Here is a 24985-nt window from a genome sequence, read left to right on the forward strand (position 1 = left end):
TCGACAACTAAGAGCGCCGATCATCCCGCATAGGTTTATTTACGAAGAGATCATCGCACAGTGATCTGCTGCCACGACTCAAATGGCCGTGCTCCCACATACTTATGCAAGTCTACTACTGCTGACTCTCGTCCATTCACAAGCTGGGAACAGCTTTGAATAAGGACAGGCTCCCAGATGTTGAGCTTTGTGCAAAATAAGCACAATGCAGTTGTTAACTTTGTCCTCATTTTTCAGGGAAGAATTTTACAACAAACCCAGATTGGTAATAAGGGTATTGTGGCTCTTTACCAACGTTCAACGTCGGTTGTCTCAAAGCACCAACCCCACGATCTCATTACCACAAATGAACAACATCATGATGGAGTGCGATACTGTAATCGCTAATTACCCCGCCATGGCAAATCACAGCACCTCCTTCAGGTCTTGCTTGGCCTGATCCCTATCAACGGGGGCGATCTGTTTGGCTGCCACCCCTCGTCGGCACTTCTCGCACTTGTATCTTCGGCTCGCCCTATCAAAATGCACTTGCAACCCTGCATATTAGCTTTCTGTGCACTTTGTTTCGTGTGCCAGGCCACGAGGTGGTGTCAAATGACGGTGAGCGGATAAAGAGCCGGCCTCTGCGGATAAGGATCGTTGGTGATGTCTTAGGAGCAAGTGCTTCGACGTCAATCACGAAGCATCATACCGATACTCAGAGTTCATGACACAATTTCCAAATGCTACATTGAAGCTATTCAATAGCTAAGTGACAAGCTCCGGTACTTAAGACCCTGCTCAAGGCGGGGGAGCGTTGGAGCTTCCAACATGTTATGCGGGATGCCCCGTGCTGCTGCATGATGGACGCCACTTGAACCAGCCCTGTCTGGATGGGCGGAAGCGTTACATGACATGATGTGCTGTGATATATCCCGATATCACTTCTCGGTTGTGTTTCCGTTGCGTTGTTTTCTCTCCGGGGGGATTAACATGGATATTGCCTATATACAGCTTCAGAAACGAATAGGTCATCATTCGGCTTGACTGTTTGGATGCGTTGACTTGAAATACAGTACTGCCTGATCAGGCAAGCCGTTGTCTGGGTGTCTCATGTCTAGCAGGCACACTCAGAATTTGGTGTGGTCTTCATCAGCCCACTGTTCCGAGGTTCGTTATCTTGACTTTGGTTAGGCCGTCTTGGTTAATTTGGAGGCCTTTGAATCCGCTGCTGCCGACTGTGTTTGATGTCTGCCTCTTACGCGTGGCAGACCTAGGCACCAGTCACTAAGGAGGCGCTCGATTGAGACATGTGACTACGTTATGAGGCCATCCTTGAAGATTCCCGACGTCTGCCGCCGCCTGCCAATACGCAATGTCATCCCTCATCCGGTTGACGTGCCAACTCATTTTCCTAAATACATTCTCGACGTCACAAGTATGTCTCTGAGCGTGTTGACGGATATTACAGATGAGTAAAGTGGTGAGTCAAAGACTTCTACGTGTATTCATGGGCGTTTGCAGACAGTGGAACAGCACAACCGAGTAGTATAGTTGCCTTTTTAGGATCATGTCAATTTTAAGAGTACAGATATCTCAATATTTCAAGCCATCGGGCGTTGGCGACATTGTCTCTCACGGGTCTTTCCTCCCTGGATTTCTCTTCGGCAAGCTGTACGGGTATATCATCCACGCTCTGGATCCTTTCTAGTCGTCTTGCCTCTTGTATAGCTTTCCTTTCCCGGTTCTTCTCCAGTCTGACCGTCCTTTCTATCTTTTCCCAGACTTTCTTCTCAAGCTTCCACATCTTGTTCATCACGGCAATTGGAACATCATTTCTTCGTGCTATCGAGGCCGGCGCTTCATCGACGTACAACCGCTTTGCTTTGGGCTTTGGCTTCTGCAAAAACGCTTCAGGTTCGTCAGGATCGATTTCGTCGGAGTCAGCCGTGGTTCCGAACTTGTAGCTCGCACAGCCGAGAAAGTGCTTAGTGCCGACAGTGTGAAGCTCAACATCCACGAGGACTCTGTTGTGATAGACGACCGTGGCGACGTAGGCATCCACTGAAGTGACCCGGGGTCCATTGATGGTATTCTTTAAGATTGACTGTTAGCGCGCCAGAGGTATGGTACGCAGATGAGCGTAACTCACATTGATCAAGCCCATGCCGTCCATGTTTCTCTGTAGCCATAGCTTTTTGGTGTCCTTTATATACCTAAGTCCTGGCTTGGGACCATTCCCTAGGGACTCCCTTTTGGCCTGCCACTCGTCTCTCCATTTCCGAACTGCCAGATCGGTGAGTTCATCGAGACCTCTCGGATGCAAAAAGCCTCTCTATACAGAAATCAGCAAGGTGTTCTAGTTCAACTCGTGGTGTATCTACGCACCTCCGGCTTCAACTTATCATCGATGTGAGTTACTGGATTCACCGGCAGACGATATATGCTCCATTTATCATAAAAAACCTTTTTATCCCGATCATCAGCCCATGTGCAATACTGCAACCTGCCTTCATGTTTAACGATTCTGTTGAGCAAGTCTCCCACGATCTTCACCTGACTTTCATCAAGGCCCTCAAAAACCATCACACCGAGATCGCTATACATGTAAGGCATTAATTGTATAACCTCCTCGGGTCGGGCATCACGACTACCGCCAGATTTTACTGTTCCGTATGCTCGCGGATTCAGCGCAGGCCTGAACTCTTTAAGCTTCGGCCATTTTGTATACACCGGGGAATTGTTTGGAATGTTGTAAACTGTGATTGGTACAAGGTATTTCTTGTCTTCGTGTTTCCAAAAGTCTGTTATTGGCTTTCTGGCAGCATTTCCTGTTGGCCATCGTCGTTCCTTTTTGGGGATGTTGCTCTTGGAACGGACCAGAGTTGGGGATCTCGGGACCGGCTTTACACCTCTCAGCACTCCGATGCTTCTGGGTGACATTGCTATGAAGGCCGAGCCAGTGTGTACGCTGGCGCGAGGCCGCAATTTAAAAATAGTAAAAGAGTTGAGCTGGAGTTTTAAGAGTCAAGTTACGATGGCGCAATTAGAAGTCTCAAGCATTTTGTTGTGGCTGGAATCGCAAGGCTGATATAATCATTTGTTCAAGTGGGGGCGTTACCTAGCGCCACAGTCACAGTCTGGGGAAGTACCGCGGCATCATGCATCATTGGTATGCATCTCCCAAGAGCTGTTTTACCATGAGCTTCTCGACAATGCACAAACACAAACACAGCAACAATGAGCCCTAACCCGCAATTGAGACGCCAGGTCATCAATATCTACAAAGGTTCGTGGAAACATCATTCTCTGATATCAGAGCTGCGAACTGATGTATGATAGAGCTTCTGTACTTGGGCAGAGAATATCCCCTTGGCTTCGATTACTTCCGTCCTCGGCTGCACAAGGCCTTTATTTCTAAAGCTGGAGAGCACGACGAGGATAAGATTCGGCGGGGGATCGCGCAGGCTGAGTTTGTTAAGAAGGGTACGTTGAACATGAGCAACCTGATAATATCCACTGACATGAGACATAGAGATCGAAGCTTTGTAAGTCTACGAGTATCTTCAGCAATTACCTCACGCTTGGCAAATCACATGTGGTTGGATGTCTCAAGTGACACAGTCAATAATCACAAGATTGAACATCAACGCCCAATACCGAAAAGAATCCATTTCTCCTAAAAGTTACATTATCCTAAAATCCCAAGTTTCCATCCATCCTATCCATCCATCCATCCGTCCAATAACCTGCTTTTTTACTAATCATCTGGGTATAGGTACTATTTGAAAAGGTATCGCACACTGAGAAAACGTTATGACGCCGACGCGTAAATGGAGGAGTACGGGTATGTGTATGTAGAGACCAGCGAGGGTCGCTGTGGAGACTCGGTTCTCAGAGATGCATTCCAGCGGCGGCAGCTATCATGAGACATAGATGTGCCAAGACAGCCATTAGAGTTCACATGAAACATCATCCTGGCTTTTGCTCTCCAATGCCTTCATGACAATCTCAAGTCAAGACTCGCCCTTGCGCAGCCTCTTCCTCGCTGACCATACTCCTAACTCGAGACATTCTCCCCAGCTTGTTCCACTTTCGCTCATCAGATCCGCCATCATTTTGGCTACCCATGCATCCCACTCGTCTTGGCTCTTGCCGCTCGCATCTCGGAGAATAGGTTCCAATGCCGACACTTGCTGCGCAACAGTCAAAAGCGCCGTTTTGCGCAGCGCGGATTGTCCGGGAGTTAATGTCTTCTTTTCGACTTTTTGGTTTGGTGCTGATTTGGCCTTCATCTCCACGTACGACTTGCCATCTTTGGTGACAACACCGCCTACACCTTCGCGCTCCCATCTGACTTCGCTTAAGGGAATGGCCAGACGTTTTGACTTGATGTCCATGATATCTTCTGCCTCTTGATGAAGGAAAGCGCTAATAAGAGAGCATGGTACCGGCGAAAGTTGCCGACCTTCGAGAGTTCGCGACAGCCATGTGTTGTACTCGACCAGAAATGAGTTCAACGGCGCGGAGAGTGGCGTTTTTGATGTCATGAGGTAGGCGCCCAGATCGAGCGCAGCTTCGTGCTCTTCTGCCTCCTCTGAGCCTGGTAATGCGCTTGGGACATGTGGTCGCAACATTCTAAATGTTGGATCGCTATCCCAGATCTCCAGCACTCCACCAGGTCTGAGCAGGCGAAGATATTCTTCAACAAACAGTTGATAGACATGACTGGGGACCATGAGGCATGCATCCTTTACCATGATCAAGTCAAACTCTTCATCGCCAAAAGGCCATGGCCTCTGGCGAAGATCGTGTTGAATGAATCTCCACTTCATGTCCTTATCCGGTTTGCAGAGCTCGGCTGGAGATCCTGGACTGCCGGGTGCCAAAGGCGCGATGTCGATACCTGTAAAGTGTATACCAGTGTGGCCCCGGTCTTTGTAGTAGCGATGGCACATCATACTCCAGAAGCCTGTGCCACAACCAATTTCCAATACACGCTGTGGAGGATTGTTCTGGATGAAGGGTGTATAGACCGGTGCGCCATAAACCTGAATCATCAAGAGCGTTCGCAAGCTTTGGCGATGAAGCTCCGTAAGATCGGTAGGGAGAGGATATGCCGATGTAGGATCGTTGAAGTAAGTACGGCCATTTTTGACGATAAATGGTTTCGTCGCAGGGTCGGACGAGTTAGAGGGATCTGTTGAAGTCATTGTGTGGTTTGAGACTGTCGTGTTGCCGCTTGTGGAAGACACGGACTCGGTTCGAGGAAAATCGAGATTTATTTGCTTGGTTGTCCCTGACATAGGTTTGTTGCCTGCTTCCAACTGGGAGTACATTGTGACATTTTTCAAGTCAATAGAGCTGGAAGTTGGAGTAGTCGCGCCTGAGTGACGGGATAGAAGGTCGCGTTCTCGAGATTTGTCGATGATGACTGGGCGATTGAAGATAATAGGAGAGGACAAGGGCGCTGTTGCGCTTCTGGCGGTTGAAGTTGAGATAAAACGAGGTTTATTTGAGGTTGACGTCGATGCTGTCGAAGATTGTCGGCGCGAGTCAGATGATTGGACTTTTGAGTGCGAGTAATGAGAATTGTCTTCCCCCAGGGCGGGGCCGCTTTTGGTTATGGGGCTGGAGCTGGAATGCACGAGAGACGACTCGTGCGACGAGCGACTACCGCTATCCTGACTCCCACTAGAGGTCCTCGTATGCCGAAAAGGACGTCTTGTGTTGAGCTTGATGTCTTGTGAAGCCAAGTTGGATCGTGGGGGAGTTCCAGGGCGCTGCCACTCCTTTTCAGCCTTTGTCCGTCGAGCAAAGGTGGGTAAGGGGTTGGTAGAAGCGTAGTAAAATCCACTCCATTCCGACATTGTCGTCGTGGGCTGGGACTAACTATACTCTTTGGCGCAAGCTTGCCGATGAATAGGGATAGGATGGGGATGGGGATGGGGTGGTTTACCCAGACCAGACAGGGGTGTCCTAATACTGGACTGGACTTGACTGTACAGTAGTTTACCGTTTGTACAGTGCAGTGATAGCGACCTAACGCTAACGCAACGCAGCGCGGGCGGGCACAGAAACGCAATTGTTAGGCTGAGTTATCCAATCTGGTGTTGCAGTTTCACCGTCGCTAGCAAACACTGGAGGCTCGAGCTGAAGCCGCACCGCACCGTACCGTACTGAGTTGTGATACGGGTTGGGTTGGGAGCGTACCTAGCGGCAGGCACTGTAGGGGGAAATTTTGGTACCCCTGGGCCGGTTGCAGACCTTTTTGGCTCTTCTAGAACCCTTCTTTGGCCCGCGTAACTGGATTCCCAAGTCCGGGTGGTCGCCGGATTGCTTCCCGGAATATGCAGGGGGCGCTGAAGGAACCGATAGTCTAGTCCTTGGCTTTGCCGATGCTCGACTGATAGAGGATGTCGCTTAAATCGCTTGTGCCAGGATTTCGGATCAGCGTTGTGTTGAAGACAAGAATTCCCGCAATCTGGGAAGGTAGAGAGGTCCTGAAACTTTAGTATCCAGGACTAGTTGTCGACCTTCCCGTAAAGATCTCGCTGAAGGTTGCTACAAGAGCAAACGTCATTATCCGCAATTTCGTCGACAACTCTATTTTTCCAGTCCGTTTATTTTGGCGTCGTGCAGTAACCTTGGAAGCAACGGTGAAACCAACGTAGACTAATGCTCGATGACGGCGTTTCTGGAAGGTAGCAAGCCGTCCGTATCAATGGTTTGATGTCGTGAATGTTTGCTCGTTGTTTGTCCCTAGATATGATAACGGGAAGTGCCGCAGATACGCATGTCGTTTCAAGTTGTCAAAAGAACTTGGGCGTAACAACAAAACGGGTAGCCGCGTAGAGATCAAGTGCGAGTGCGAGTGCGAATGGAAGGACGATACTGTAGCAAACCGCATGTGCTGTGCAGTATGTATCGTACAGTAGGGAATTTCAGGTCAGGCAAACAATGAACAATCGAACAGTCCGAATGGAGGTGGCAGAGGTCACTTTCTATATACGGCATCTGGATTCTCGCAACAGGACACATCCATGGTCCCTCACGGTTAACGGTTTCTCGGATCCAAGCGATGACCATTTCCCCAGTTCGAGAATGTCTAAGGTGTGGAGCGCCGCAATTCGGTTGGCCATCAGATCCATGATCCCCCGCACATTAGACTCTTTGCCTGATGTTTTATTGACGCGTATCGTGTTAGCAGCTTCCTGTCCAGCCCTGGCGTTCCGAGGTCCTTCTGGTTGGTTAGAGCGGAACAATTACTTAAAAAAAAGACTTGTGATTCCTGCAGGTTGCGACCAGGTACTGTACATCGAGTTGGGTTTCCGTCCGAATCCATGCTGAAGGATCCAACATGCAATTTCAGCTGCAGCTGCGGTGATCAGAATCTGACAGCACAAAATGCATTCAGCCATGGATGTCTGCATGTTCACAACTGTTGATCGTTCCAGGGTCTGGGCAACATAGCCTAAGCGGGGAGTCGTTTGCATGAATGATAGCCGAAGGGAGTACAGGTATACCCCAGCTTTTCCCTGCCGAGTCCTTGTTGTATGTTGTACTCAGGTACGAGAGGGAACAGAACAATTGTTCTCTAAGACTTAGGCTGCCAAAACAAAGAAGTCAAAGTGCTAGCCTAAGCTCGCATAAGGTGACCAAGTTATTTCGTCCCTTATGCTTCCAGCATGTTGCTCTTGTTCCGCAGGTTAACAAGGGCTACCTGAAGGTAAAGCATGTCCAACGGTGCTACTCTCGGCCGAATGGCAATTCTCTCTGCTGCACATGCCTTTCTGGGTTGAAGTCTTGCAATTGCGGCTCGAGGCTCCGTGATATGACATGAGTATTCAAATGATTGGGCGACGTTCATGCGGTTGAATCAGTGCAATGCTTCTTGGCTTCTGGCCCTCCCAACCTGGCCTGGGCGGTCCGTGTTAGCGGTTTGAACCATTGACTCGACTGGGTAAGACGCGCCAGTCCTCTCCTCTACGAGCTTGTAGTGCGGATTCATGTTGATTCCACCTACCTACTACCGAATCATGAAGGAAAGTGTCAGCATATCAGCCTGTACCATGATTCGGAAATGGGTTTCAAATGCAGAGGTGTTTCGTGTGATTTTGTCTCAGACGCCATGGCGCCTTGCAAAATGGGACCACAGTAATGGCGTTACTTTCACGATTCTTAGCTGCAGGCAACGCGGAATTTCCGAAGGTAAAAATACTATTGTTCCTGGAATATGCAGATGCAGTAAGTTACATGGCTTTAGAGGATCCGCAGGATCTCTCTTGAATAGCACAATGCGATATCGTGATAAACTTCTGGTTCATATGCGATACCCTTTATGTACGGACCACAACAAGGTTTGGAGTAAGCTCAAAACGTGATCTGTTGCCGAAGCATATTGCCTGAGTTTGCGTGGGTTCCTGTACACGTTTTTGACGCTGCAAACATGCTGCAGTTCGCAGGTCGAGTATTGCAAACAAGGCTACAATCTTCTGAGATGTGTCTCATCGAATTGCCGTTAGTTCGTTGAAATACTCCGCTTCAATTGACTTGACATGCAATGTTATCATGTTTCACTCGAAGCAGCCGTACCTTGCATAGAAGCAAGGCTGACTACGATGGTCTCAAGCATCTCACAATTGCGAGCGGCTGAAACTACACGTGATCTATGTTCGCCCGCACGAGCCATCAGATGCGGAGCAGCTGCACGTGACTCATGGAACGACGGTCCTTGGGCTTCAGTTGTTCGTCGCAGTGTCGGCCAGCATCACGGTCGTATTCCAAGTTCGTGCTTCCTTGACCATCTATTACTCTTGCTCTGTTCAAGTATCAGTTGATTTTAACCCATTATATGCATTGTTGCGCTCGCTCCTTACATGTGTGTGGCCCCGCACGAGCTAAAACAGACACCGCAACGTGTTCGCGAAAGCTCGGATCCCCCTCCCTATGATGCCCTTCTTTCATTCAAGCTCTGACTGACCATTATCCTTGCAGTATTTCTGAACTCTTATGCTCTGCTGTTCAGCTTGACCACAGAACCTTTATTGCTTCGATTCCTTCGTCAGTGACTAAGCATTGGGTTACCCACCGTCACCGAGCTAGAGACCTTACGAAATTATCGCGACGATACCTCCCATGAGCTCTTGACCTATCGACGAAACAACGTTTTCCAATCGAGCCACCAAGCCACCATCTTCCATACGAACTGGCTGTCAAAAGCTAATGCGTCAACGCGAGTCAACCTCAATCTCTCTCTTTTTGAACATTGGGTGAAGTGTCGAGCCGTTCGTCGCTGATCAAAATCACCCCGCGCGATTGACTACGCGAGCTGTTGAACCTAATTCATCCAGCGCTTTTACTCAACGGCCGATGAGCTACTCCAGCGACTTGCTATATTCACCTCCCTCAATAACGATTGCCGATCAACGATATCTGCTGCCGTGCTGCTCGCCGGCGCAACTTCCTAACCCGCCACCCTACTACATATAACCACCATAATCACCTCACACTTACCTGCCGGAATGTACCCTCAACACTCCGGGCAAGGTCAACATGCTCGGCTGAACGGCGCTGGGCGAGGCGGTATGCCAAATATGCTATATAACTACCAGCATACTCAACACCAACACCCATCTCAGACACAACACCATCAAGGGCTTCAACATGACCATGGCATGTCCGGCGTTAATGGCATGGGACATCACTCGACATTTACCCCCGGTGGCCTTTCGAACTCGAGTCCCTTCGCTCCGAATGCGCTTCAAAATGGGCACTCGGCTGGAAACCGAGGTCAGCCTCCCCCGAACGAGATGTGGCAAGAACAATTGAGAATGCACAAAGATGCTGAACGAGCGCACGCTGCCATGACCGATCAACAACAACCGCACTACTATGCTAGGCTCAAGGCGTCGGAAAACAGAGGCATAGGCGGCCCGCCACCGAACAGCTTACGTGCTCAGCCGGACGACGAGAACGATGGTGTCGATAGAAGACGACCCCTGGCAGTGGAGAAGGAAACAAGACGACAAGACTGGCACAACATGGACATGAGTGGGCAAGGCTTGCGAAACTTGGCACCGGAGTTGTTCAAGTACAAGTTCTTGAACGAGCTCTACATCGCTTCCAACAAGCTTAGAGTCCTGCCGAACGCGATTGGAGAACTACGAGCCTTACGCCATCTCGACGCCTCCTACAACAAAATTGTAGAGATCCCCCCCGAGATCGGAATGTGTACCTACCTCAAGAATTTGCTGCTCTTTAACAACCAAATCCACACTTTGCCCAACGAACTTGGATCGCTTCACCTTCTTGAAATGCTTGGAGTCGAGGGCAACCCCCTGAACTCCGATATCAAACACGAGATCATGGAAAAGGGGACAAAGAGCTTGATCAATTACCTAAAAGAGAACGCCCCCTGTACGTTACCTCCCAATCGTTGTGTGACCTGTGTTTGTGCTAACAACCTTTCTAGGTCCCCCTCCTCCCACACCTCGAAAGCTCATTCCAATTCAAGAGGATGTATCGCCCAATTTGGAACGAATCAAGGTCTTTTCATGGAATATTCTTTGCGACAAGTACGCGACCCCCCAGACCTATGGTTATACACCGACAGATGCTCTCGACTGGAATTATCGTAGAAGCTGCATCCTGGAGGAACTTCAACTCAGGGATGCAGATTTCCTTGCCCTTCAAGAGGTGTCCACAGATGCGTTCAAGGAGGATCTCAGTCCCGATCTGGCTCAGATGGATTACAAGGGTGTTCACTGGCCCAAGTCAAGAGCCAAAACCATGTCAGAGAGGGATGCCCAATCTGTTGACGGTTGCGCCGTCTTTTATAAGCAGAGCAAGTTCATTCTCCTCGACAAGCAGCTGATCGAGTTCGCCACTATCGCCATCAATCGACCCGATATGAAGAACCAGCATGACGTTTTCAACCGTGTCATGCCCAAGGACAACATTGCCGTCATCTGCTTCTTCGAATCCCGCCTTACTGGAGCTCGAATCATCCTCGTCAACGCCCATCTTACCTGGGACTCTGCTCTGGCTGATGTCAAGGTTATCCAGACCGGTATTTTGATGGAGCACGTCACCAAGCTTGCAGAGAAGTACGCTAGGTGGCCAGCTGTTAAGGACAAGAAGATGATCGTGCTACCGATGGGCGACGACGAAGTGCCTATCCCTCAAGCTGAACCAGGTCCCAGCCAAGAGTACCGCACCAACACCGAGATTCCCCTACTTGTTTGTGGTGATTTCAACTCAACAGAAGACTCTTCCGTTTACGAGCTGATGTCCATGGGACGTGTGCCTCCGGATCACTTCGATTTGAGCAGCTACCAGTACGGTAGCTTCACACGCGATGGTATTGAACACCCCTTTAGCTTGAGGGATGCATACGCCCATATTAAACAAACCGCCGACGAAATGCCATTCACGAACTATACGCCCGGATTCGCCGATGTGATTGATTATATCTGGTACTCAACAAACACTCTCGAGGTTGTAGACCTACTAGGACCTCCTGATCCCGAATATCTCAAGCGAGTGCCCGCTTTCCCCAACTGGCACTTCCCTGCCGATCACATTCAGATTATGTCTGAATTTGTGATCAAGGGGCGCAAAGAGAAAAAGCACCTTCCCGAGCGCGAACCCGACTTTGGACCCGGATCACGTAGCTAGAAGAAGCCACGGGTCTAAGACAGGATTCCCATCCTTCGTTTATAGGGGGAAATGTGTTTATAGTTGCATCTGGATGTAGTGATTTTGGTTTTTGCGTCATGGAGTTTTAAGGATCTTGCAGGTTCTTGGGGATGGGAGGACGGATGGGAGAGGGATGATGTGTCCAGCGGTATGTATACAAGAAGCGAAGATAAGAGGAGCCGATTGGGGGATTTGTAGGAATTGATTCGCAATGTTTTGCACCTTCAAACTAATTTTTATATCTTGTGTGATGTGATTTGCTGTGATGTCGATTGGGTAGCATGCATTGATTGTATCGAGCGTGCTTCAGTAAAAGTTAGTGCTCGCCCATTCCAAAGTTAATTCTATTTGCACATACATCTCACACTTTGATCTTGCATTGTGCAAGGGAATTCGACTGAGAGTAGCTCAAACTTGCACATTTCCAGAACACTATTAGATCCAGTGTCATTAGGTTCTCCAGAGTCAAAACGCATGTCATAAAGTAGGAATGCGCATATGATTCCACTGGACATCGTAAGAACTTTCTTTGCGCTCGAATCAGAACCCTTTCCATTGTCTTCCTTCGAACCTTCTAATAGCTATGTGTCAGACCTGGATTGACTCATCTCAGGGTTCGTATGGCAACCCTCTTCAAGCTTGTCCACAAGAATATAGCTTAAGGATCAGACACTCTAGGTTCATTCAAACAATTGCACAAGTCCAGCTTTGGGACTTGAAGAGCATGTTCTTGACCATGGGGTAGTTGGAGCAACTTGAGTAGAGAAAAGGAGTTGGTGCTATTCACTATGCACACGCCTATCTATACGTGTTGGTTTAATCATCGTGTCAGTTGCTTTTGCCCCAATATGTAATAAGAGAGTGTATTCTTTATAGTTAACCTAAATCGCTGCCTGGAAACTTCAGGTAGACTGTAGCATGAAGAGATTTATTATGCTTTAGCGAATGCATCAAATCCATTAAACTTACGTTCTTGACTCGTATTTACGGGTTTTATGGTTGTTGTTTTTCACTATATAAAGCGCCGTATGTTCCGTACTCATATTGCTGTTGCTTTCACCCATGATCATCAGTGTTCATCGCAGCTTTACCTCGTCCTTTGGCAATTGTGTCTTGATACTAAACCTCTTGGTACATTTATACCAGCTACAAAACAACACTTCTCGACATAACTTTTACTCACAAGAGTCCGAACATATTAAAGCTTCTTGAAATTTCTTACTCGAATCATCAACATGGAGAGTCCAGTCCAAACCACCAGCCCATCCATCCCACATATTCTCAAAACCATCCGACAACGGGACTCAAGATCCGCCCAAATACACCGTCAAATCGCAGCATTAGGGGCTCCAGGAGAAAAGGGTTATGAATCGAATGTATATCGGATAGTCGACCAATATTGCCATCACAACAATCGGGGACTCGCCGTTCTCTGCTTCAACCTCCACAGGATCCCTTTCAACCATCTACCTCATGGCCGAACCCTCGGTCGAGGCGAATGGGTGCAGGCATATTGGCCAAGCACTCTTGGCATACGGGAGAACCTCCAGGGATTCATAGAGTTGATGGACAATGCCAATCAGCTTGCGACGGCCTTTGCTGGAGTTCCAGATCCTGAGCGGCACTGGCGCGTGATGTGCCGTCGAGCTCTCCATCGATTTCCCTTTTTCAATGAGGCTGAGGATATCGAAGAAGAACGCATACAGACCCAAGCTTCTATGAACGCAATTAGCCTTGGTTTTCAAGTTTCCGCCAACCGAAATCCGCCTGGGAGCCCCCCTGTGGACATCACAGGCAATCCCATCAACTCAGACTTCTTCGCTCTCGTGCAACGGGAGTTTTTGATGTGGGAGTTCAAAACCAGGGCTTACAGTATTAGGTATTTATACAAAAGTGGCTATCTCCCGAAGAACAAACAGGTCCAAGATCTGGTCAGAATCGGTGTCGGGATGCCTCCCCAGATAAATATTCAGCCATTCAAACAGCTGGTGAAGCGGCAACGCCTAATCATAACGGGACAAAAGGCTACTATCGACCAAGACAAAGAAAAACTGGACTTTTCTTTCATTCTCAATGACGGGGACTTTTTTGCCCTTGGAGTTCAGGGGCTAGCCGCGAGTCTACCCAAACAAGGAGACCAATACGAGAAGGGGTTTCTCTACCTTTTAAATTTTGTCAACTATCAACTTGACATCTACATGGGAAACTACGGCTACGGGAGTCGGGAAGCGTGGTGCGACGGCTGGTTTGGAAAATACGCTGACGCCGGTCCTGCTGCTCACATCTCCCTTGACGACGACTACCTGAGTGCTGACGGAGAATATCCTAGTTGGCTTGAGCTATTCGTCGGGAAGAAACGTGCACCTGTCACCACCGCTCGCGAGTTTGGATTAATAACCGCAGTAGAGAGAGTCCTCCTCTGGGGACCGGTAGCTGATGCGTTCAGCTGTGACGTGTTGTGGGAGACTTTTGCTTGGCTTGACAATTGGTTCCCATCAGCGCGCATCTGCAATCTTTGGGACACAACCATGATTACACCACGGTCGCTCTTAGTTGAAACGCAGTGAAGGGGGCATTCCCCGGGGGCCGGCGGCTGATGAATTGAGTTATGAGATGTTGTGGAAGGCTTCTGCTTGGACCTTCCATACGATCGTACCAAGGCAACAAGTCAACCGGTAATACTGTGGAGGGGTATCTGTTGTTTCTATGTACCCAGTCTATCTATGTATATAAGCCCAAATAGAGGAGAATGTCTATCATACAGCACCAACGCCGTTACACCAGGCTTGCCCTTAGTGAAGTAGAATGTCATATCCATCCTTTGTGATTCTCACCTCTCCCTGTCCAAGTCCGTACTTGCGCCTAATCAACTCAAAAATGATCAAGCCTGCACTGGTACTGGGTACTTGACGAATTGCATTCCACCAGAATCCGCGATAAAGCCATTTCGTGAGACTTAAACCTTCCGCTGCTGCTTCACCTCTACAACCAGCCAGAGATTCCTGGTAAGCGCGGTAGTAGGCACGCAGCATCCTCCATCGTCGATGTGGCTTTTCGGGATTTTCTACTTTGGAAGCACGCAGTTTGGTGGCTTTCGCATCAAGGTCTTCGAGGTGGTCCCAGTGCTTGACTTGAAAATGCGTCAAAGGATGGAGGAGAATCTGCTGAGTGAATGAAGCACTCAAGCCTCCCAGAAGAAGAAACATAGGTTCCAGGGCGTAATGTGGTCGGATGAGTCTGATCCCTTCTTCTTCACGATGACGATGAGTCGGGCGCTTCATGGCTAACACATCGACAATATCCTGCGCCAGACCACCATAGTACCACGTAACGAAGCGGTAGTAGCCCTGTGCCTTGACGTATTCGAATGTGCTGAAGAAGATGGCGCTCCCAAGACTATCCTTGGCAAGAGATAAGCTCCATCCTGCAAAAATGCCTCTGAGGCCGATTTCTCGAAGTTTCTCCCAGCCAAATTTCCACATACTCCTGGGTTTGCCACTGCCGTCGTTCGGCATAAGATCTGTGTGGTCATATCGTGCCTGAAGGGCGTCCAAAGGTGCTGCTAAAACACTCTGAAGACCACCAGCGAGTAGACCAGCTGTGAAGGTGTGTGTTGGGTGAGGTGGTGGATACACTCTGGACCGTGCTTGACCGCTCTCTTCATGAAGTTGTCCTAGAATCTGGAGGTAACTCGTGTACAAGACCGCTCCAACACCAACATTCGCAATAAGAGGCGGCAAAATCTGGTTTGGCACGATTCCCCATCCTTGATGCTTGATAGCTGACGTTAAAACTCCAGGTGTCGTACTTCTTAATAATAGCCAACTTTGACGAAAAAACGTAGTCAAGGCTGAAGCAGAAGTGTCGTTTGCGGCAGCTTTCATCAATAGCTTCGTCTGCGACTGGTGGATGATTCTCGCATACGCAAGATAATCCACTCGCGTTCTGAAGAAAGCCTTTGCCGGTGCACGGAAGTAAAAAGCAATGAGTTGGGTACTCAAGGCGCGTACACCAGCTGCTGAAGCGGCGGTAGCAGCATTACTGCGTGGATCACGGTCCGGTAAAGATGCGTCGGGAGGTATTACCGGAAGGATACCGGTTCCATAATCCGGGACGTCATGTTGACGAGGTTTCATGGCGTTGAGAGAGTCATGTTTTTAAGAAGGAGTTGAGCACGAGAGGCAGCCTGTGAGAATGAGATAGATTGGGCTTGCTGAGGTTAGAAGTGGGTGACTAAGCGTTGTTGACCAATCGGGTGCTGCAGATGACGGTCATCCCTCCCGTCTCCTCCTACCTAGTCCCGAGATCTGAGGCAACCCCATGAATGGTCCAGGTGACCTGAAGCTGTAGGACTTGGTTGAAAATGGATAAGGTAAATCATCGAAACGAACTGAACGCCCGGGGACAATGAACAGTCTGGAGAAAAGGACATTAACTTGACTTCTGATGAAGTTAGATAAAGAGAGATACGTCATATCAATCAGTCAAGTACCTAGGGTTACGCTTCCACCAAGTCATTCACAAATGCTACAAGCCTAGGCAAACACAAACACCATGTATAAAATCGTCGTAACTTTTCATTCCCATCCAATGTACGCCGTCTATAAATGCAAAAGTCCCCAACCGTGAGATATTCCCAATGCCATTCATGCTATTCGTTACCCTGAAGCTGTCTCATTTATTCGGGTTGCTCGCGGCCATCCAACCACTTGCTCATATACGGTCCATCCAACCAGAAACCAAGCTTCTTGTAGTAGCTCCTCACTCCAACACCGGAGATAACGCTGATCTTGTCACTGCCGTGCTCTTCGAGTGCGATCCTCTCAGCCTCCTCCATCAGCAAGGTACCGAAACCCTGGTGCTGGAACTTGCGGGGATCACGAGCATGGACAGGGACGGCAGTACCGTAGACGTGAAGCTCTCGGACCATACTGGTGGGCTGACCGGTGAGCTCCTCTCGGTAGGTGTACTTCTCGGTACACTTTCGCAGACGAAGCAGCGCAACAAGAATATCCTGCTTGGGGTCCTCGTAGGCGAGGAAAGTCTCCCAACCGCCGTTGGCGACGTAATCTCTTCGCACCAGTTCAATCTGGTTAGGTCGGATCTTGTTCTTGATCTCATTGACACCGACCTCTCGTGTTCGCACATCTCGGCAAGTTGTTCCAAAGTCCTTCATTCGAGCCAAAGCCAGCTCACGCAGATTACCGTTCTCGACACCAGATGTAACCAGAGGCATGGGAATATCACGCTGAACACGGTAAATACGAGTCCAAGGAGGGATTAGAGCCATAATTCTCGCGATAAGATCGATCAGTCCGTTAGGAGTATAGTTCTGGTATCGTCCTGTTCGCCACAATTCGTACAAGCCTGTACCTCGAATGACCAGCGTGGGGTAGATCTTCAAACCATCGGTTCTGAAAGCAGGGTTCTCGAAATACTCTCTGAACTGATCGATATCGCGCTCCATACCGACGTTTGGCAAATCAGGCATCATGTGGCTGACAACCTTGTAACCAGCGTCCTTTGCAAGACAGAAGGTCTCTGCGACCGCGGCAACTGTGTGTCCTCGGTTGGAGTCTCGTGCAACATCTTCGTAGAGAGACTGCACTCCGACTTCAAGTCGAGTGCAGCCGTATCGCAGCATGTCAGAAAGATGAGGCTGTAGACAATAATCGGGTCGGGTTTCAATGGTGATACCGACACACTTGACATTACTCATCTCACCAGCCTCCACGGCCTCATCGACGTTGGTCGTTTGGTAGCCGCTGAGGGCGTTGTGAAGCTGTGCAATAAATTCCTCTCGGTATGACTCAGATAGAGACATGAAGGTTCCTCCCATGATGATGTATTCGACCTTGTCGACAGAATGACCGAGGGACTTGAGCTGGTCGACTCGTCCACGGGCTTGCTCAAATGGGTCGTATCGCGCACGAATGGCTCGCATTGAAGTAGGTTCGTAGCCAGTGTATGACTGTGTACTGTACTCGAAATCGGAGTCGGGTCCTCCAGGACAATAAACGCAGATGTTGCCGGTATAAGCGATATGAGGGCATCGGTGAGGCTTGCACATGACGGCAACAACAGCAATGCCAGAAGATGTTCGGATGGGCTTGGCGATGAGCTTTGGAAGGATGTACTTCTTGTAGTGCTCGGGAATGGAGGCGATGATAGCGGTCAAAGGTGGGATGTTCATGAGCTTATGCTTCTTGGCGAGCTTGTTTCGCAGCGAGTTGAGGTTGATGTCGCGTGTAGTACGGCCGGCCTTTGAGGCTTCGTGATCTTCGATGAGGGCATTCGCAACGTCGGCGCAACATCGCAGGAAACGCTCGCTCTCGGGAGCCATGTCGGGCTTCTTCTTGGTCGGCACGGCCGTCACTGTCATGGTGGCGGTCGCCATGATGAATGAAAAGAAGTTAGTACTTCGGTTGACGGACTTCTAGAAACTGTGGTATTTGGCGGTCGCGACAGTCGTTTGCAGTGGTTATAATTGCTGGGGCTGTGCGTCAAACCGACATGGAGGAGTTCGTTAATCGATCTTTTGCCCCTCCAAAAGAAGCTTGAGATGGAAAAATCTTGGTGGGGCTCTAGGTTTTCCCCACCCAATGCGGAGATGCGCAAAGGTCAATAAGACAGTCACGTGCACCCCTCAACTTCAACATGGCGTTATACGGCTGCAAGTGAGTCCATTATCTTGTATGTTGTAGAGCGGATTATGTTGCTCTGAAACTAGGAGCTTTAAGCTGACTGCCACTTTGATACTTCAACATAGGTTTAAATGGTGGCTTAGAAGACTCCCATAAAAATATTTATTGATGCCAACTTTGCTTCGAATTATCTTTACCCAGGGTCATCCTGATTGCTTTTCTCAAGGTAAAGACGATTTCTTAGACATCCAGTTGTCAACTGTTTTCTCTACAGTCACCCAGGAAACCGATGCTATTACGAAGATAGCCATTGATAGATTACTCTCTAACTGGTGCAAGGACTTTAATATTCGCCAATCGTCATAGTATCCAATCATGCCTACTATTGGTCAACTGTAGACCATCAGTAGCTTCAGAAAACCGATGTAAGACTGAAGTGACTCCCTGGTAGGGTGACCAGGGTATCTATCACATGATGGTGGGGGCCGAAACAGCCCCATGGCTTACTCGATGTTCTTCAGCTTTTGGATGGCATCAGCCTGGTTTCATATCTTCTCCTTCCTCACCGAACATTTTATTCAAAACCTACCCAAAGTTTCCCCAAGTCCGGACCTTCTTGTGATTGCGAGACCTTCACTGCGGGGTTGAACCAGAATGGCTTCACTCGACCTCAAAAGTCCGCCTTATCCGATGGGCGATACGGATGATGGGATCAGGAAAGATCCCAAGCTATGTCGGGTATGCTGGAACCTCTATCCAGGATCCGCTTCATCCGCTCTTCCTTTGGCTGGAATAGCTATGCACGAAAATGCCGGCACTAGAAATTCTCTCAAAGCCGCCAAGGCCGGTAACCTTGAGAAAGCACCGACCTGGGCGGGACAGGGCCGTATTGACTATACCTCTTGGGAGATCAAAGTCTATCTTCCTGATGTCCCTGGATCAGCGATGGAAGGCTGTGTTTCTTGTTCTCTCCTTCAGGACATTCTGACAAAGCTAAATAAAGGAAAACTGGACTGCAGTGATCCCGAACTTTGGCTAGAGATGGTATTTTGCAAAGGGAATGTTTTGAGGGCCAGACTCGTTCGTGGAAGTCCGCCAGAAGATGATTTCGATATGTTCTCTTCGGGTGGAGATAGTTCCGAAGGTGTTCTTCTCGAGACATATGAAATATACACACTGCCCGGTAATAGGACCAGCAAATGAGATCAAAGAGCACAGGCTAATCATGACTCAGGTTCTCCTTGTCCATGGCCTACCATCGGCTCTTGTATGAATCTCGAACGCCCAGATTGGAGTCTTGACGCTGAAATTGGCGGACATGCGGGACATATTGAACCAGACCCTACTTCTCGTTCATCTTTCGATAGAGCGAGGCACTGGATTCAAACATGCAAAGAGAAGCATACTATCTGCTCTGAAGCAGAGGCTGCTTCCAAACCAAGGCTGCCGAAACGAGTAGTCGATATTGGACCCGAGACCAATGATGGGATTCACATCTTCGTCCACGATGACTCCAAGGAGCAGATTACTGAGCCATATATCGCGCTCTCGCATTGTTGGGGCAGAACCCAGCACTTGAAGTCAGAGAAGGCCACTCTTGAGCAGTGGAAGAGGAATATTCCTTTCACTCGCTTTGCGAAAACCTTTCAGGATGCCATTGTTATCTCACGAGAACTTGGTATACGATATGTCTGGATAGACTCTCTTTGTATTGTTCAAGATGATAGCAAAGACTGGGAAATCGAGGCTGCTAAGATGGCATCCATCTATAACGGCGCAGAACTTGTTCTGTCGGCTACTGGATCGGTCGATGGATCAGGGGGTTGCCTGTTTCCTCGAGAGCCTTATGTCACAGTGTCAGGCACATACTCTGACGGGAAGCCTTTTGATATTTATGGACGAAAGATATCTCAACATTCTGCATTTGGGTGGAATACGGATCGGAACGTGGCCAAAGGTTCTTCCAATCCCATCACTGGAACTAGGGTGTCCGATATCCAAGACCACCCTTTGTTGACGCGTGCTTGGTGCTTTCAGGAGAGGCTGTTAGCTACAAGAATTCTCCACTATACCAAAAGCGAGATGATATTTGATTGCCTCTCGGCCATGGACTGTGAGTGTGGGGCACTTGAGAAGCATGAAGACGACCCCCTTGTCCCGGCACGCCGAATTATCAAGACAGGCCACAAGTACATAACAGGCACCAAAAGCTACAGAGGGTCTTCTTTCAGACCATCTAAACCTCTTCAAGGCGAGACCAAGGAATTCCAGGAACACCATGAGCTTTGGCGTGATTTAATTGTTCAATATTCTCAGAAGAATATCACGTTTCGGACTGATGGTCTCCCAGCTGTTGCAGGATTAGCTACGGAATGGTCCGGTAAGATGACCAAGAGATATCTTGCTGGTCTTTGGGAGGGAGATCTGCTCAATAGTCTGCGCTGGATGCCAGACGAAAAAGACTCTGGTCTCGAGCTGAAGTACATTGCACCAAGCTGGAGTTGGCTCAGTGTCCATCGCGGTGTCACATGGGGATTACACAGCTTCGAGTATGACAAATTCTTTGTTAATGTCGACTTCAACCGCACAACCTGTATCGTCAAAGGTGAAAACCAGTTCGGAAAGGTAAAATCTGGCTACATATTTGTCACAGGTCGCGCCATGCCGATGACATTCACCCTCGACGGAGATAATGCTTGGTTAGAAAAGCAAGGAAGTTCCATCAGGAAGCCATTCGAAAGACCGGACAGTTTATTCCGTCTACGTAATCTGAAGACGAAAGACTTGTTGTGTCTGAGGCTTTGTACGAGTTACACGACGCGAAACGCCTGGGATGATGATTGTGCGTTAGTCTTGGTGAAGGCGGACGAGGAAGAGTTGAATAAGCCGGATGAGGAAGAGCTGAGTAAACTAGATGATGAGGAGAAGAAGAAGGCAATTAAGGACGGGCTTTTGCAGCCTAGGCTACCTCAGGAGGTTCGGGAGTTTGGGAATGTCTATCAACGAGTAGGATATATCACAAATTATCTGGTTGGAGGATGGAACCATGAACGAGACTCGACGGAGATGGAGATGTATATCATTTAGCCTTGGTGTTGAAGACTGGGGTAGCAACTAGGTCTGATGAACTAGAAATATATGGAGAGGGTTAAATCTAGCAATGAACATGCATTTCAGAGATATGCTAGCGAACTATACTTAGAAAGATCACTCTTGAAGTAGCACAGGGCAACAGACTCGAGTCTTTGATTTTGGTACTACGTTACAGTATGACAGGAGGTACCTGAGAGCAGAATGGTCATTACAACATGATGTAATTAACTTTAGACTCCGTTTATCCCAGTTAGTTATTTGAGGAATGAAGAATCATCACTGGTGAAGATACACCTGATACTTTCAACTCTTCGAGGAACGTACACTCAGCGAAGGACGTCTTGGCCAGCATCCAATTGATAGTATATTAGACCAAAAAGTAATAAAGTCTCTCCCTCCGTCTTACTTACTGTTCATGATAGTAAGAAGTTACAATCTGTGAGATAAAGAGGCAGGGCAAAAAAAGCAAACTCCGGTACAGGGAATCGAACCCTGGGCTCCGCGGAATTGATCTCTTAACTGATGTTGAGAGCGCGAAATGTTAGCCACTACACCATACCGGATTGGATTCTGGTGATTTCTTGAAAACGGTCTGCCCAAATTGATGTCATGATGTGATGCGGTTTCTCCGTCGGTTGGAGATATGACCTGATTCTTAGGGCTGAAGGTATTGATAGGAGCCAGTCATGCACATATGAAATATCATAAACAGTTTTGTTACGGCTTATGAAGGAGAAATGACCGACCAGGCAATCATGCAAATCGAAAACTGCACACCAGCTGAGGCTTTCCTCACAAGGATGAGTCTATTCCGCCCCGGTCCCTGACTATCGTGAGATGATATATCAAGTACGTCACAATGAACCACCTTTCAAAACCTCGACAACTTTCTAGTTTTTCCTTCTTTTTCAACTGTAAACTTTTCTGACCTGGTGACGAAAATAGTAGCACCATGTCGGACCTTTGCCTCTGTAACATGAGACTTGGTCGGATGTCGTGATAAACATGATCTGATGCTATCCTTAGCAACTACTAGCGGCGGGATTACCACCGCACTGGGTCCAGATCTGATGTGACCGGCAAATCTCGGAATTACACGACTCCATTGAGACACGGATCGCCCGGTGGGACATAGACGTCTCGCGATATGGGTCAGGCCATGTCACCATGATAATGCGGTCAAGACATCACAGGAGCGTATAAATAGCATAAGGGTAGCAGACCCAGAAGTCCAAGCCATACTCCATCATATTCTCTTACTCGCTGATATTAATTTCATCTGTCACAAATCAAAATGCCAAAATACGTTCTTACAGGTGCAGACGGCAACCTTGGCCGAATCGCAGCTAGCTTCGCCTTGGAGATTGCCAAGCCGGATGATGAACTTGTTTTCACCACCTACAAAGAAGAGGCCATCCCAGCTGATCTTCGAAAATCATGGACCGACAAAGGTGCAAAAGTCGTCACCGCTACCTACGACGATATCGAAAGCCTCAAGGCAGTCTTTCAGGGTGCTGAAGCCGTCTCACTGATTTCAACGTGGCTCTTTGGCGAAGGTCGACGCCGACAAGCTCAGACCGTTGTTGATGCTGCTAAAGCATGCGGTGTCAAGAGAGTCTGCTACACCTCCTTTGTCGGGGCTGGTATCGAGGCTGAGAACGAAGAGGATATTCCTTTTCTCCCCCGAGATCACCATTTTATCGAGAAGATTATCTATGCTTCTGGATTGCAGTGGAATATTCAGCGCAATTATCTATACGCAGATAACATCCCAACTCTCTTCGCACCGTCATGGAAGTTCTGCGGTGATCACTGGTTAGTCAACACCCACGGTCAAGCCGGTGCATACGTCGCACGAGAAGACTGCGGAAACGTCCTAGCTGCTCTGCTACTCGGACGAGGAGAACCGAATACTGTCTATGAAGTGAGTGGTCCTGAAGCCGTCACCAACGAAGAGGTTTTCAAATGGATGTGCGAGCAAACTGGCTACAAGGGAGAGATTGTAGACATGCCTGTTGAGGAGCTCAAAGCCTGGTGGTTGGATCATGGATTACCGACTGACTTCTTTGGTGATTTTTCGAAATTGCCTATGAAGCTTTGTATCGGCGATCTCTTGTGCTGTGGTGAGATGGTCGCGAGGGGATTCATGGCGAAAACGACGGATAGTGTTGAGAAGTTGACGGGGAGGAAGCCTAAGCCCTACAAGGAGGCTTTGTTGCAGTATAAAGATATGTTTCCCAAGGCATAAGTTATTCTAATTTTATCTTTTTCAAATGTTTTCCCAAGGTTTTATACTTGCAATGGCTTTATCGTGCCGTTCTTCCGTCTGAACCGGATTTCATTACCGGTATCTCGGCTCTGACACAAAACTCTGTCCACATCAACGCCCGGCTGGGCGTATCTTCTCCGGCGACTGGTGGGCGAAGTTATCAAACAAGGAGGCTTTGAGGATTCAGACGTTGAGAGCATAAAAGACGCAACAGTTTAAACATCATATGCACATGTAGGCTGAATCTTGGGGAGATTTGTCGTGTTGGTGTTTAAGAAATAGTCTTGAGGGCTCTATTATATAAAATATCATTACATTATAAGATGTTTGTTTCGTGGCATTCTCCATGCTATGAATACGAAGCCTACAGTTCCGTTATATCAATGGGGATGGAACTCAGTTCCCGATGACCGGAAGGGTAATAGAGTCCCCAATGATTGGGACTGTAATAGAGACTTGTAGAAGCTGGCAGAAACCCTCGACGCATCCGCATCGACTTGCGTCACAAAACGAAACCATTTGACAATCCGCTTCCGTGTCACACTCAAAGAGATCGGCTGGGACCCCGGCACGAGAAGTAGTGGCAGGAGCCTCAGTGGTGGTTGTATCGGTGGTGAGGGTGATGAAAGAGGTAATGTCGGTTGTAAAGTCGAACCCTTGGGTGCTCTCAAGAGTGGTTGTCAAGTCATCCTCTGTCACAAAAGATGTCTCAATTGATGTCTCGGCTGATGTGAATGCGGTTGTGGTTTCGAGAGTTGTAGTCTCGTCGGCAGTGGTGGAGGATGTCTCAGCCTCGTTGGAAGTTTGGAACGAGGTCTCCGCGGTTGTGGTTTCTTCAAGAGTGGTTGTCTCGTCGGAAGTGAAGGCGGATGTCTCCGTCTCGAATGAAGTTTGGAACGAGGTCTCAGAGGTTGTGAGTGTGGTGTCTGTCCCATAGATGATTGTAGAGCTGGGTCTGGGACGGCATGCTCCAGCATTGACGGCGTGGAGGGAAGCAAGGGCAATGAAGCCAGCAAAGAGTCTTGATGAAACCATTGTAGCGAATGAATTGTTGGAAACGAGTGGTAGGATGATTCCAATTAGACAACAATAACCCAGTACTTTGCTTCGAGATATATAGAGGTTAGTGCACAGACATTGCCTGCCTACAAAAACAAGGTGTTGGTTAGGTCTGAATTTCTAGCACCAAGCTAAGCACAAACTATTGAACTTGGCGCTGCAGCTAACACTTTTATTTCTTGTTTCTTGTTGATCGCGATAGATGGGAAAAGAAACAAGCATGTTTACCCCTGAGACGCTA

General features: G+C 48.5%; 10 protein-coding genes and 1 non-coding gene across 11 annotated transcripts; 5 read left to right on the top strand and 6 right to left on the bottom strand.

The window, feature by feature from the left end:
* Window positions 1–1558: 1558 nt before the first annotated feature.
* B0J16DRAFT_378953 (uncharacterized protein) lies at window positions 1559–2922 on the bottom strand (the record flags this gene model as incomplete). The annotated part of the gene is made up of 3 exons (XM_046130960.1): window positions 1559–2074; window positions 2132–2314; window positions 2368–2922. 3 exons carry the CDS (start codon window positions 2920–2922, stop codon window positions 1559–1561), a joined length of 1254 nt encoding a protein of 417 aa, XP_045990144.1.
* A 297-nt stretch (window positions 2923–3219) lies between these two features.
* On the top strand, window positions 3220–3531 carry B0J16DRAFT_378954 (uncharacterized protein; the record flags this gene model as incomplete). Its single annotated transcript, XM_046130961.1, has 3 exons — window positions 3220–3268; window positions 3322–3465; window positions 3515–3531. 3 exons carry the CDS (start codon window positions 3220–3222, stop codon window positions 3529–3531), a joined length of 210 nt encoding a protein of 69 aa, XP_045990145.1.
* Window positions 3532–3763: 232 nt separating this feature from the next.
* B0J16DRAFT_39990 (uncharacterized protein) lies at window positions 3764–6275 on the bottom strand. The gene has a single exon (XM_046132473.1). The coding sequence runs from the start codon at window positions 5847–5849 to the stop codon at window positions 3996–3998; it is 1854 nt and encodes a 617-aa protein (XP_045990146.1). The 5' UTR covers window positions 5850–6275; the 3' UTR covers window positions 3764–3995.
* A 2886-nt stretch (window positions 6276–9161) lies between these two features.
* On the top strand, window positions 9162–11665 carry B0J16DRAFT_40024 (Endonuclease/exonuclease/phosphatase). Its single transcript, XM_046132502.1, has 2 exons — window positions 9162–10398; window positions 10454–11665. The coding sequence occupies exons 1-2, from the start codon at window positions 9504–9506 to the stop codon at window positions 11656–11658; spliced, it is 2100 nt and encodes a 699-aa protein (XP_045990147.1). The 5' UTR covers window positions 9162–9503; the 3' UTR covers window positions 11659–11665.
* A 1249-nt stretch (window positions 11666–12914) lies between these two features.
* B0J16DRAFT_392277 (uncharacterized protein) lies at window positions 12915–14246 on the top strand (the record flags this gene model as incomplete). Its single annotated transcript, XM_046131993.1, has 1 exon — window positions 12915–14246. One exon carries the CDS (start codon window positions 12915–12917, stop codon window positions 14244–14246), a length of 1332 nt encoding a protein of 443 aa, XP_045990148.1.
* On the bottom strand, window positions 14232–15933 carry B0J16DRAFT_330505 (mitochondrial carrier domain-containing protein). The gene has a single exon (XM_046126471.1). The coding sequence runs from the start codon at window positions 15813–15815 to the stop codon at window positions 14472–14474; it is 1344 nt and encodes a 447-aa protein (XP_045990149.1). The 5' UTR covers window positions 15816–15933; the 3' UTR covers window positions 14232–14471.
* A 151-nt stretch (window positions 15934–16084) lies between these two features.
* Window positions 16085–18221, bottom strand: B0J16DRAFT_330506 (uncharacterized protein). The gene has a single exon (XM_046126472.1). The coding sequence runs from the start codon at window positions 18074–18076 to the stop codon at window positions 16358–16360; it is 1719 nt and encodes a 572-aa protein (XP_045990150.1). The 5' UTR covers window positions 18077–18221; the 3' UTR covers window positions 16085–16357.
* A 653-nt stretch (window positions 18222–18874) lies between these two features.
* Window positions 18875–21534, top strand: B0J16DRAFT_40030 (heterokaryon incompatibility protein-domain-containing protein). Its single transcript, XM_046132504.1, has 2 exons — window positions 18875–19506; window positions 19558–21534. Exons 1-2 carry the CDS (start codon window positions 18978–18980, stop codon window positions 21408–21410), a joined length of 2382 nt encoding a protein of 793 aa, XP_045990151.1. The 5' UTR covers window positions 18875–18977; the 3' UTR covers window positions 21411–21534.
* Window positions 21535–21886: 352 nt separating this feature from the next.
* Window positions 21887–21979, bottom strand: B0J16DRAFT_t35. The gene has a single exon. It is a non-coding gene; the product is annotated as a tRNA-Glu (tRNA).
* Window positions 21980–22501: 522 nt separating this feature from the next.
* B0J16DRAFT_40047 (uncharacterized protein) lies at window positions 22502–23684 on the top strand. The gene has a single exon (XM_046132518.1). The coding sequence runs from the start codon at window positions 22711–22713 to the stop codon at window positions 23662–23664; it is 954 nt and encodes a 317-aa protein (XP_045990152.1). The 5' UTR covers window positions 22502–22710; the 3' UTR covers window positions 23665–23684.
* Window positions 23685–23873: 189 nt separating this feature from the next.
* B0J16DRAFT_40052 (uncharacterized protein) lies at window positions 23874–24972 on the bottom strand. The gene has a single exon (XM_046132523.1). It carries the CDS (start codon window positions 24718–24720, stop codon window positions 24082–24084), a length of 639 nt encoding a protein of 212 aa, XP_045990153.1. The 5' UTR covers window positions 24721–24972; the 3' UTR covers window positions 23874–24081.
* Window positions 24973–24985: the final 13 nt, after the last annotated feature.

Source organism: Fusarium flagelliforme (assembly GCF_020744385.1).
Source record: "Fusarium flagelliforme strain FIESC 12 MPI-CAGE-AA-0113 chromosome Unknown B0J16scaffold_1, whole genome shotgun sequence".
NCBI lineage: Eukaryota > Fungi > Ascomycota > Sordariomycetes > Hypocreales > Nectriaceae > Fusarium > Fusarium flagelliforme.

Excerpts from the sequence above, each read along its gene's own strand:
- B0J16DRAFT_39990 (XM_046132473.1), bottom strand. The coding sequence starts at position 5,849 with ATGTCGGAATGGAGTGGATTTTACTACGCTTCTACCAACCCCTTACCC.
- B0J16DRAFT_40024 (XM_046132502.1), top strand. The coding sequence starts at position 9,504 with ATGTACCCTCAACACTCCGGGCAAGGTCAACATGCTCGGCTGAACGGC. Across the intron at positions 10,399-10,453 it reads CCTAAAAGAGAACGCCCCCT|GTCCCCCTCCTCCCACACCT; the intron begins GTACGTTACCTC and ends CAACCTTTCTAG.
- B0J16DRAFT_330505 (XM_046126471.1), bottom strand. The coding sequence starts at position 15,815 with ATGAAACCTCGTCAACATGACGTCCCGGATTATGGAACCGGTATCCTT.
- B0J16DRAFT_330506 (XM_046126472.1), bottom strand. The coding sequence starts at position 18,076 with ATGGCGACCGCCACCATGACAGTGACGGCCGTGCCGACCAAGAAGAAG.
- B0J16DRAFT_40030 (XM_046132504.1), top strand. The coding sequence starts at position 18,978 with ATGGCTTCACTCGACCTCAAAAGTCCGCCTTATCCGATGGGCGATACG. Across the intron at positions 19,507-19,557 it reads TGAAATATACACACTGCCCG|GTTCTCCTTGTCCATGGCCT; the intron begins GTAATAGGACCA and ends ATCATGACTCAG.
- B0J16DRAFT_40047 (XM_046132518.1), top strand. The coding sequence starts at position 22,711 with ATGCCAAAATACGTTCTTACAGGTGCAGACGGCAACCTTGGCCGAATC.
- B0J16DRAFT_40052 (XM_046132523.1), bottom strand. The coding sequence starts at position 24,720 with ATGGTTTCATCAAGACTCTTTGCTGGCTTCATTGCCCTTGCTTCCCTC.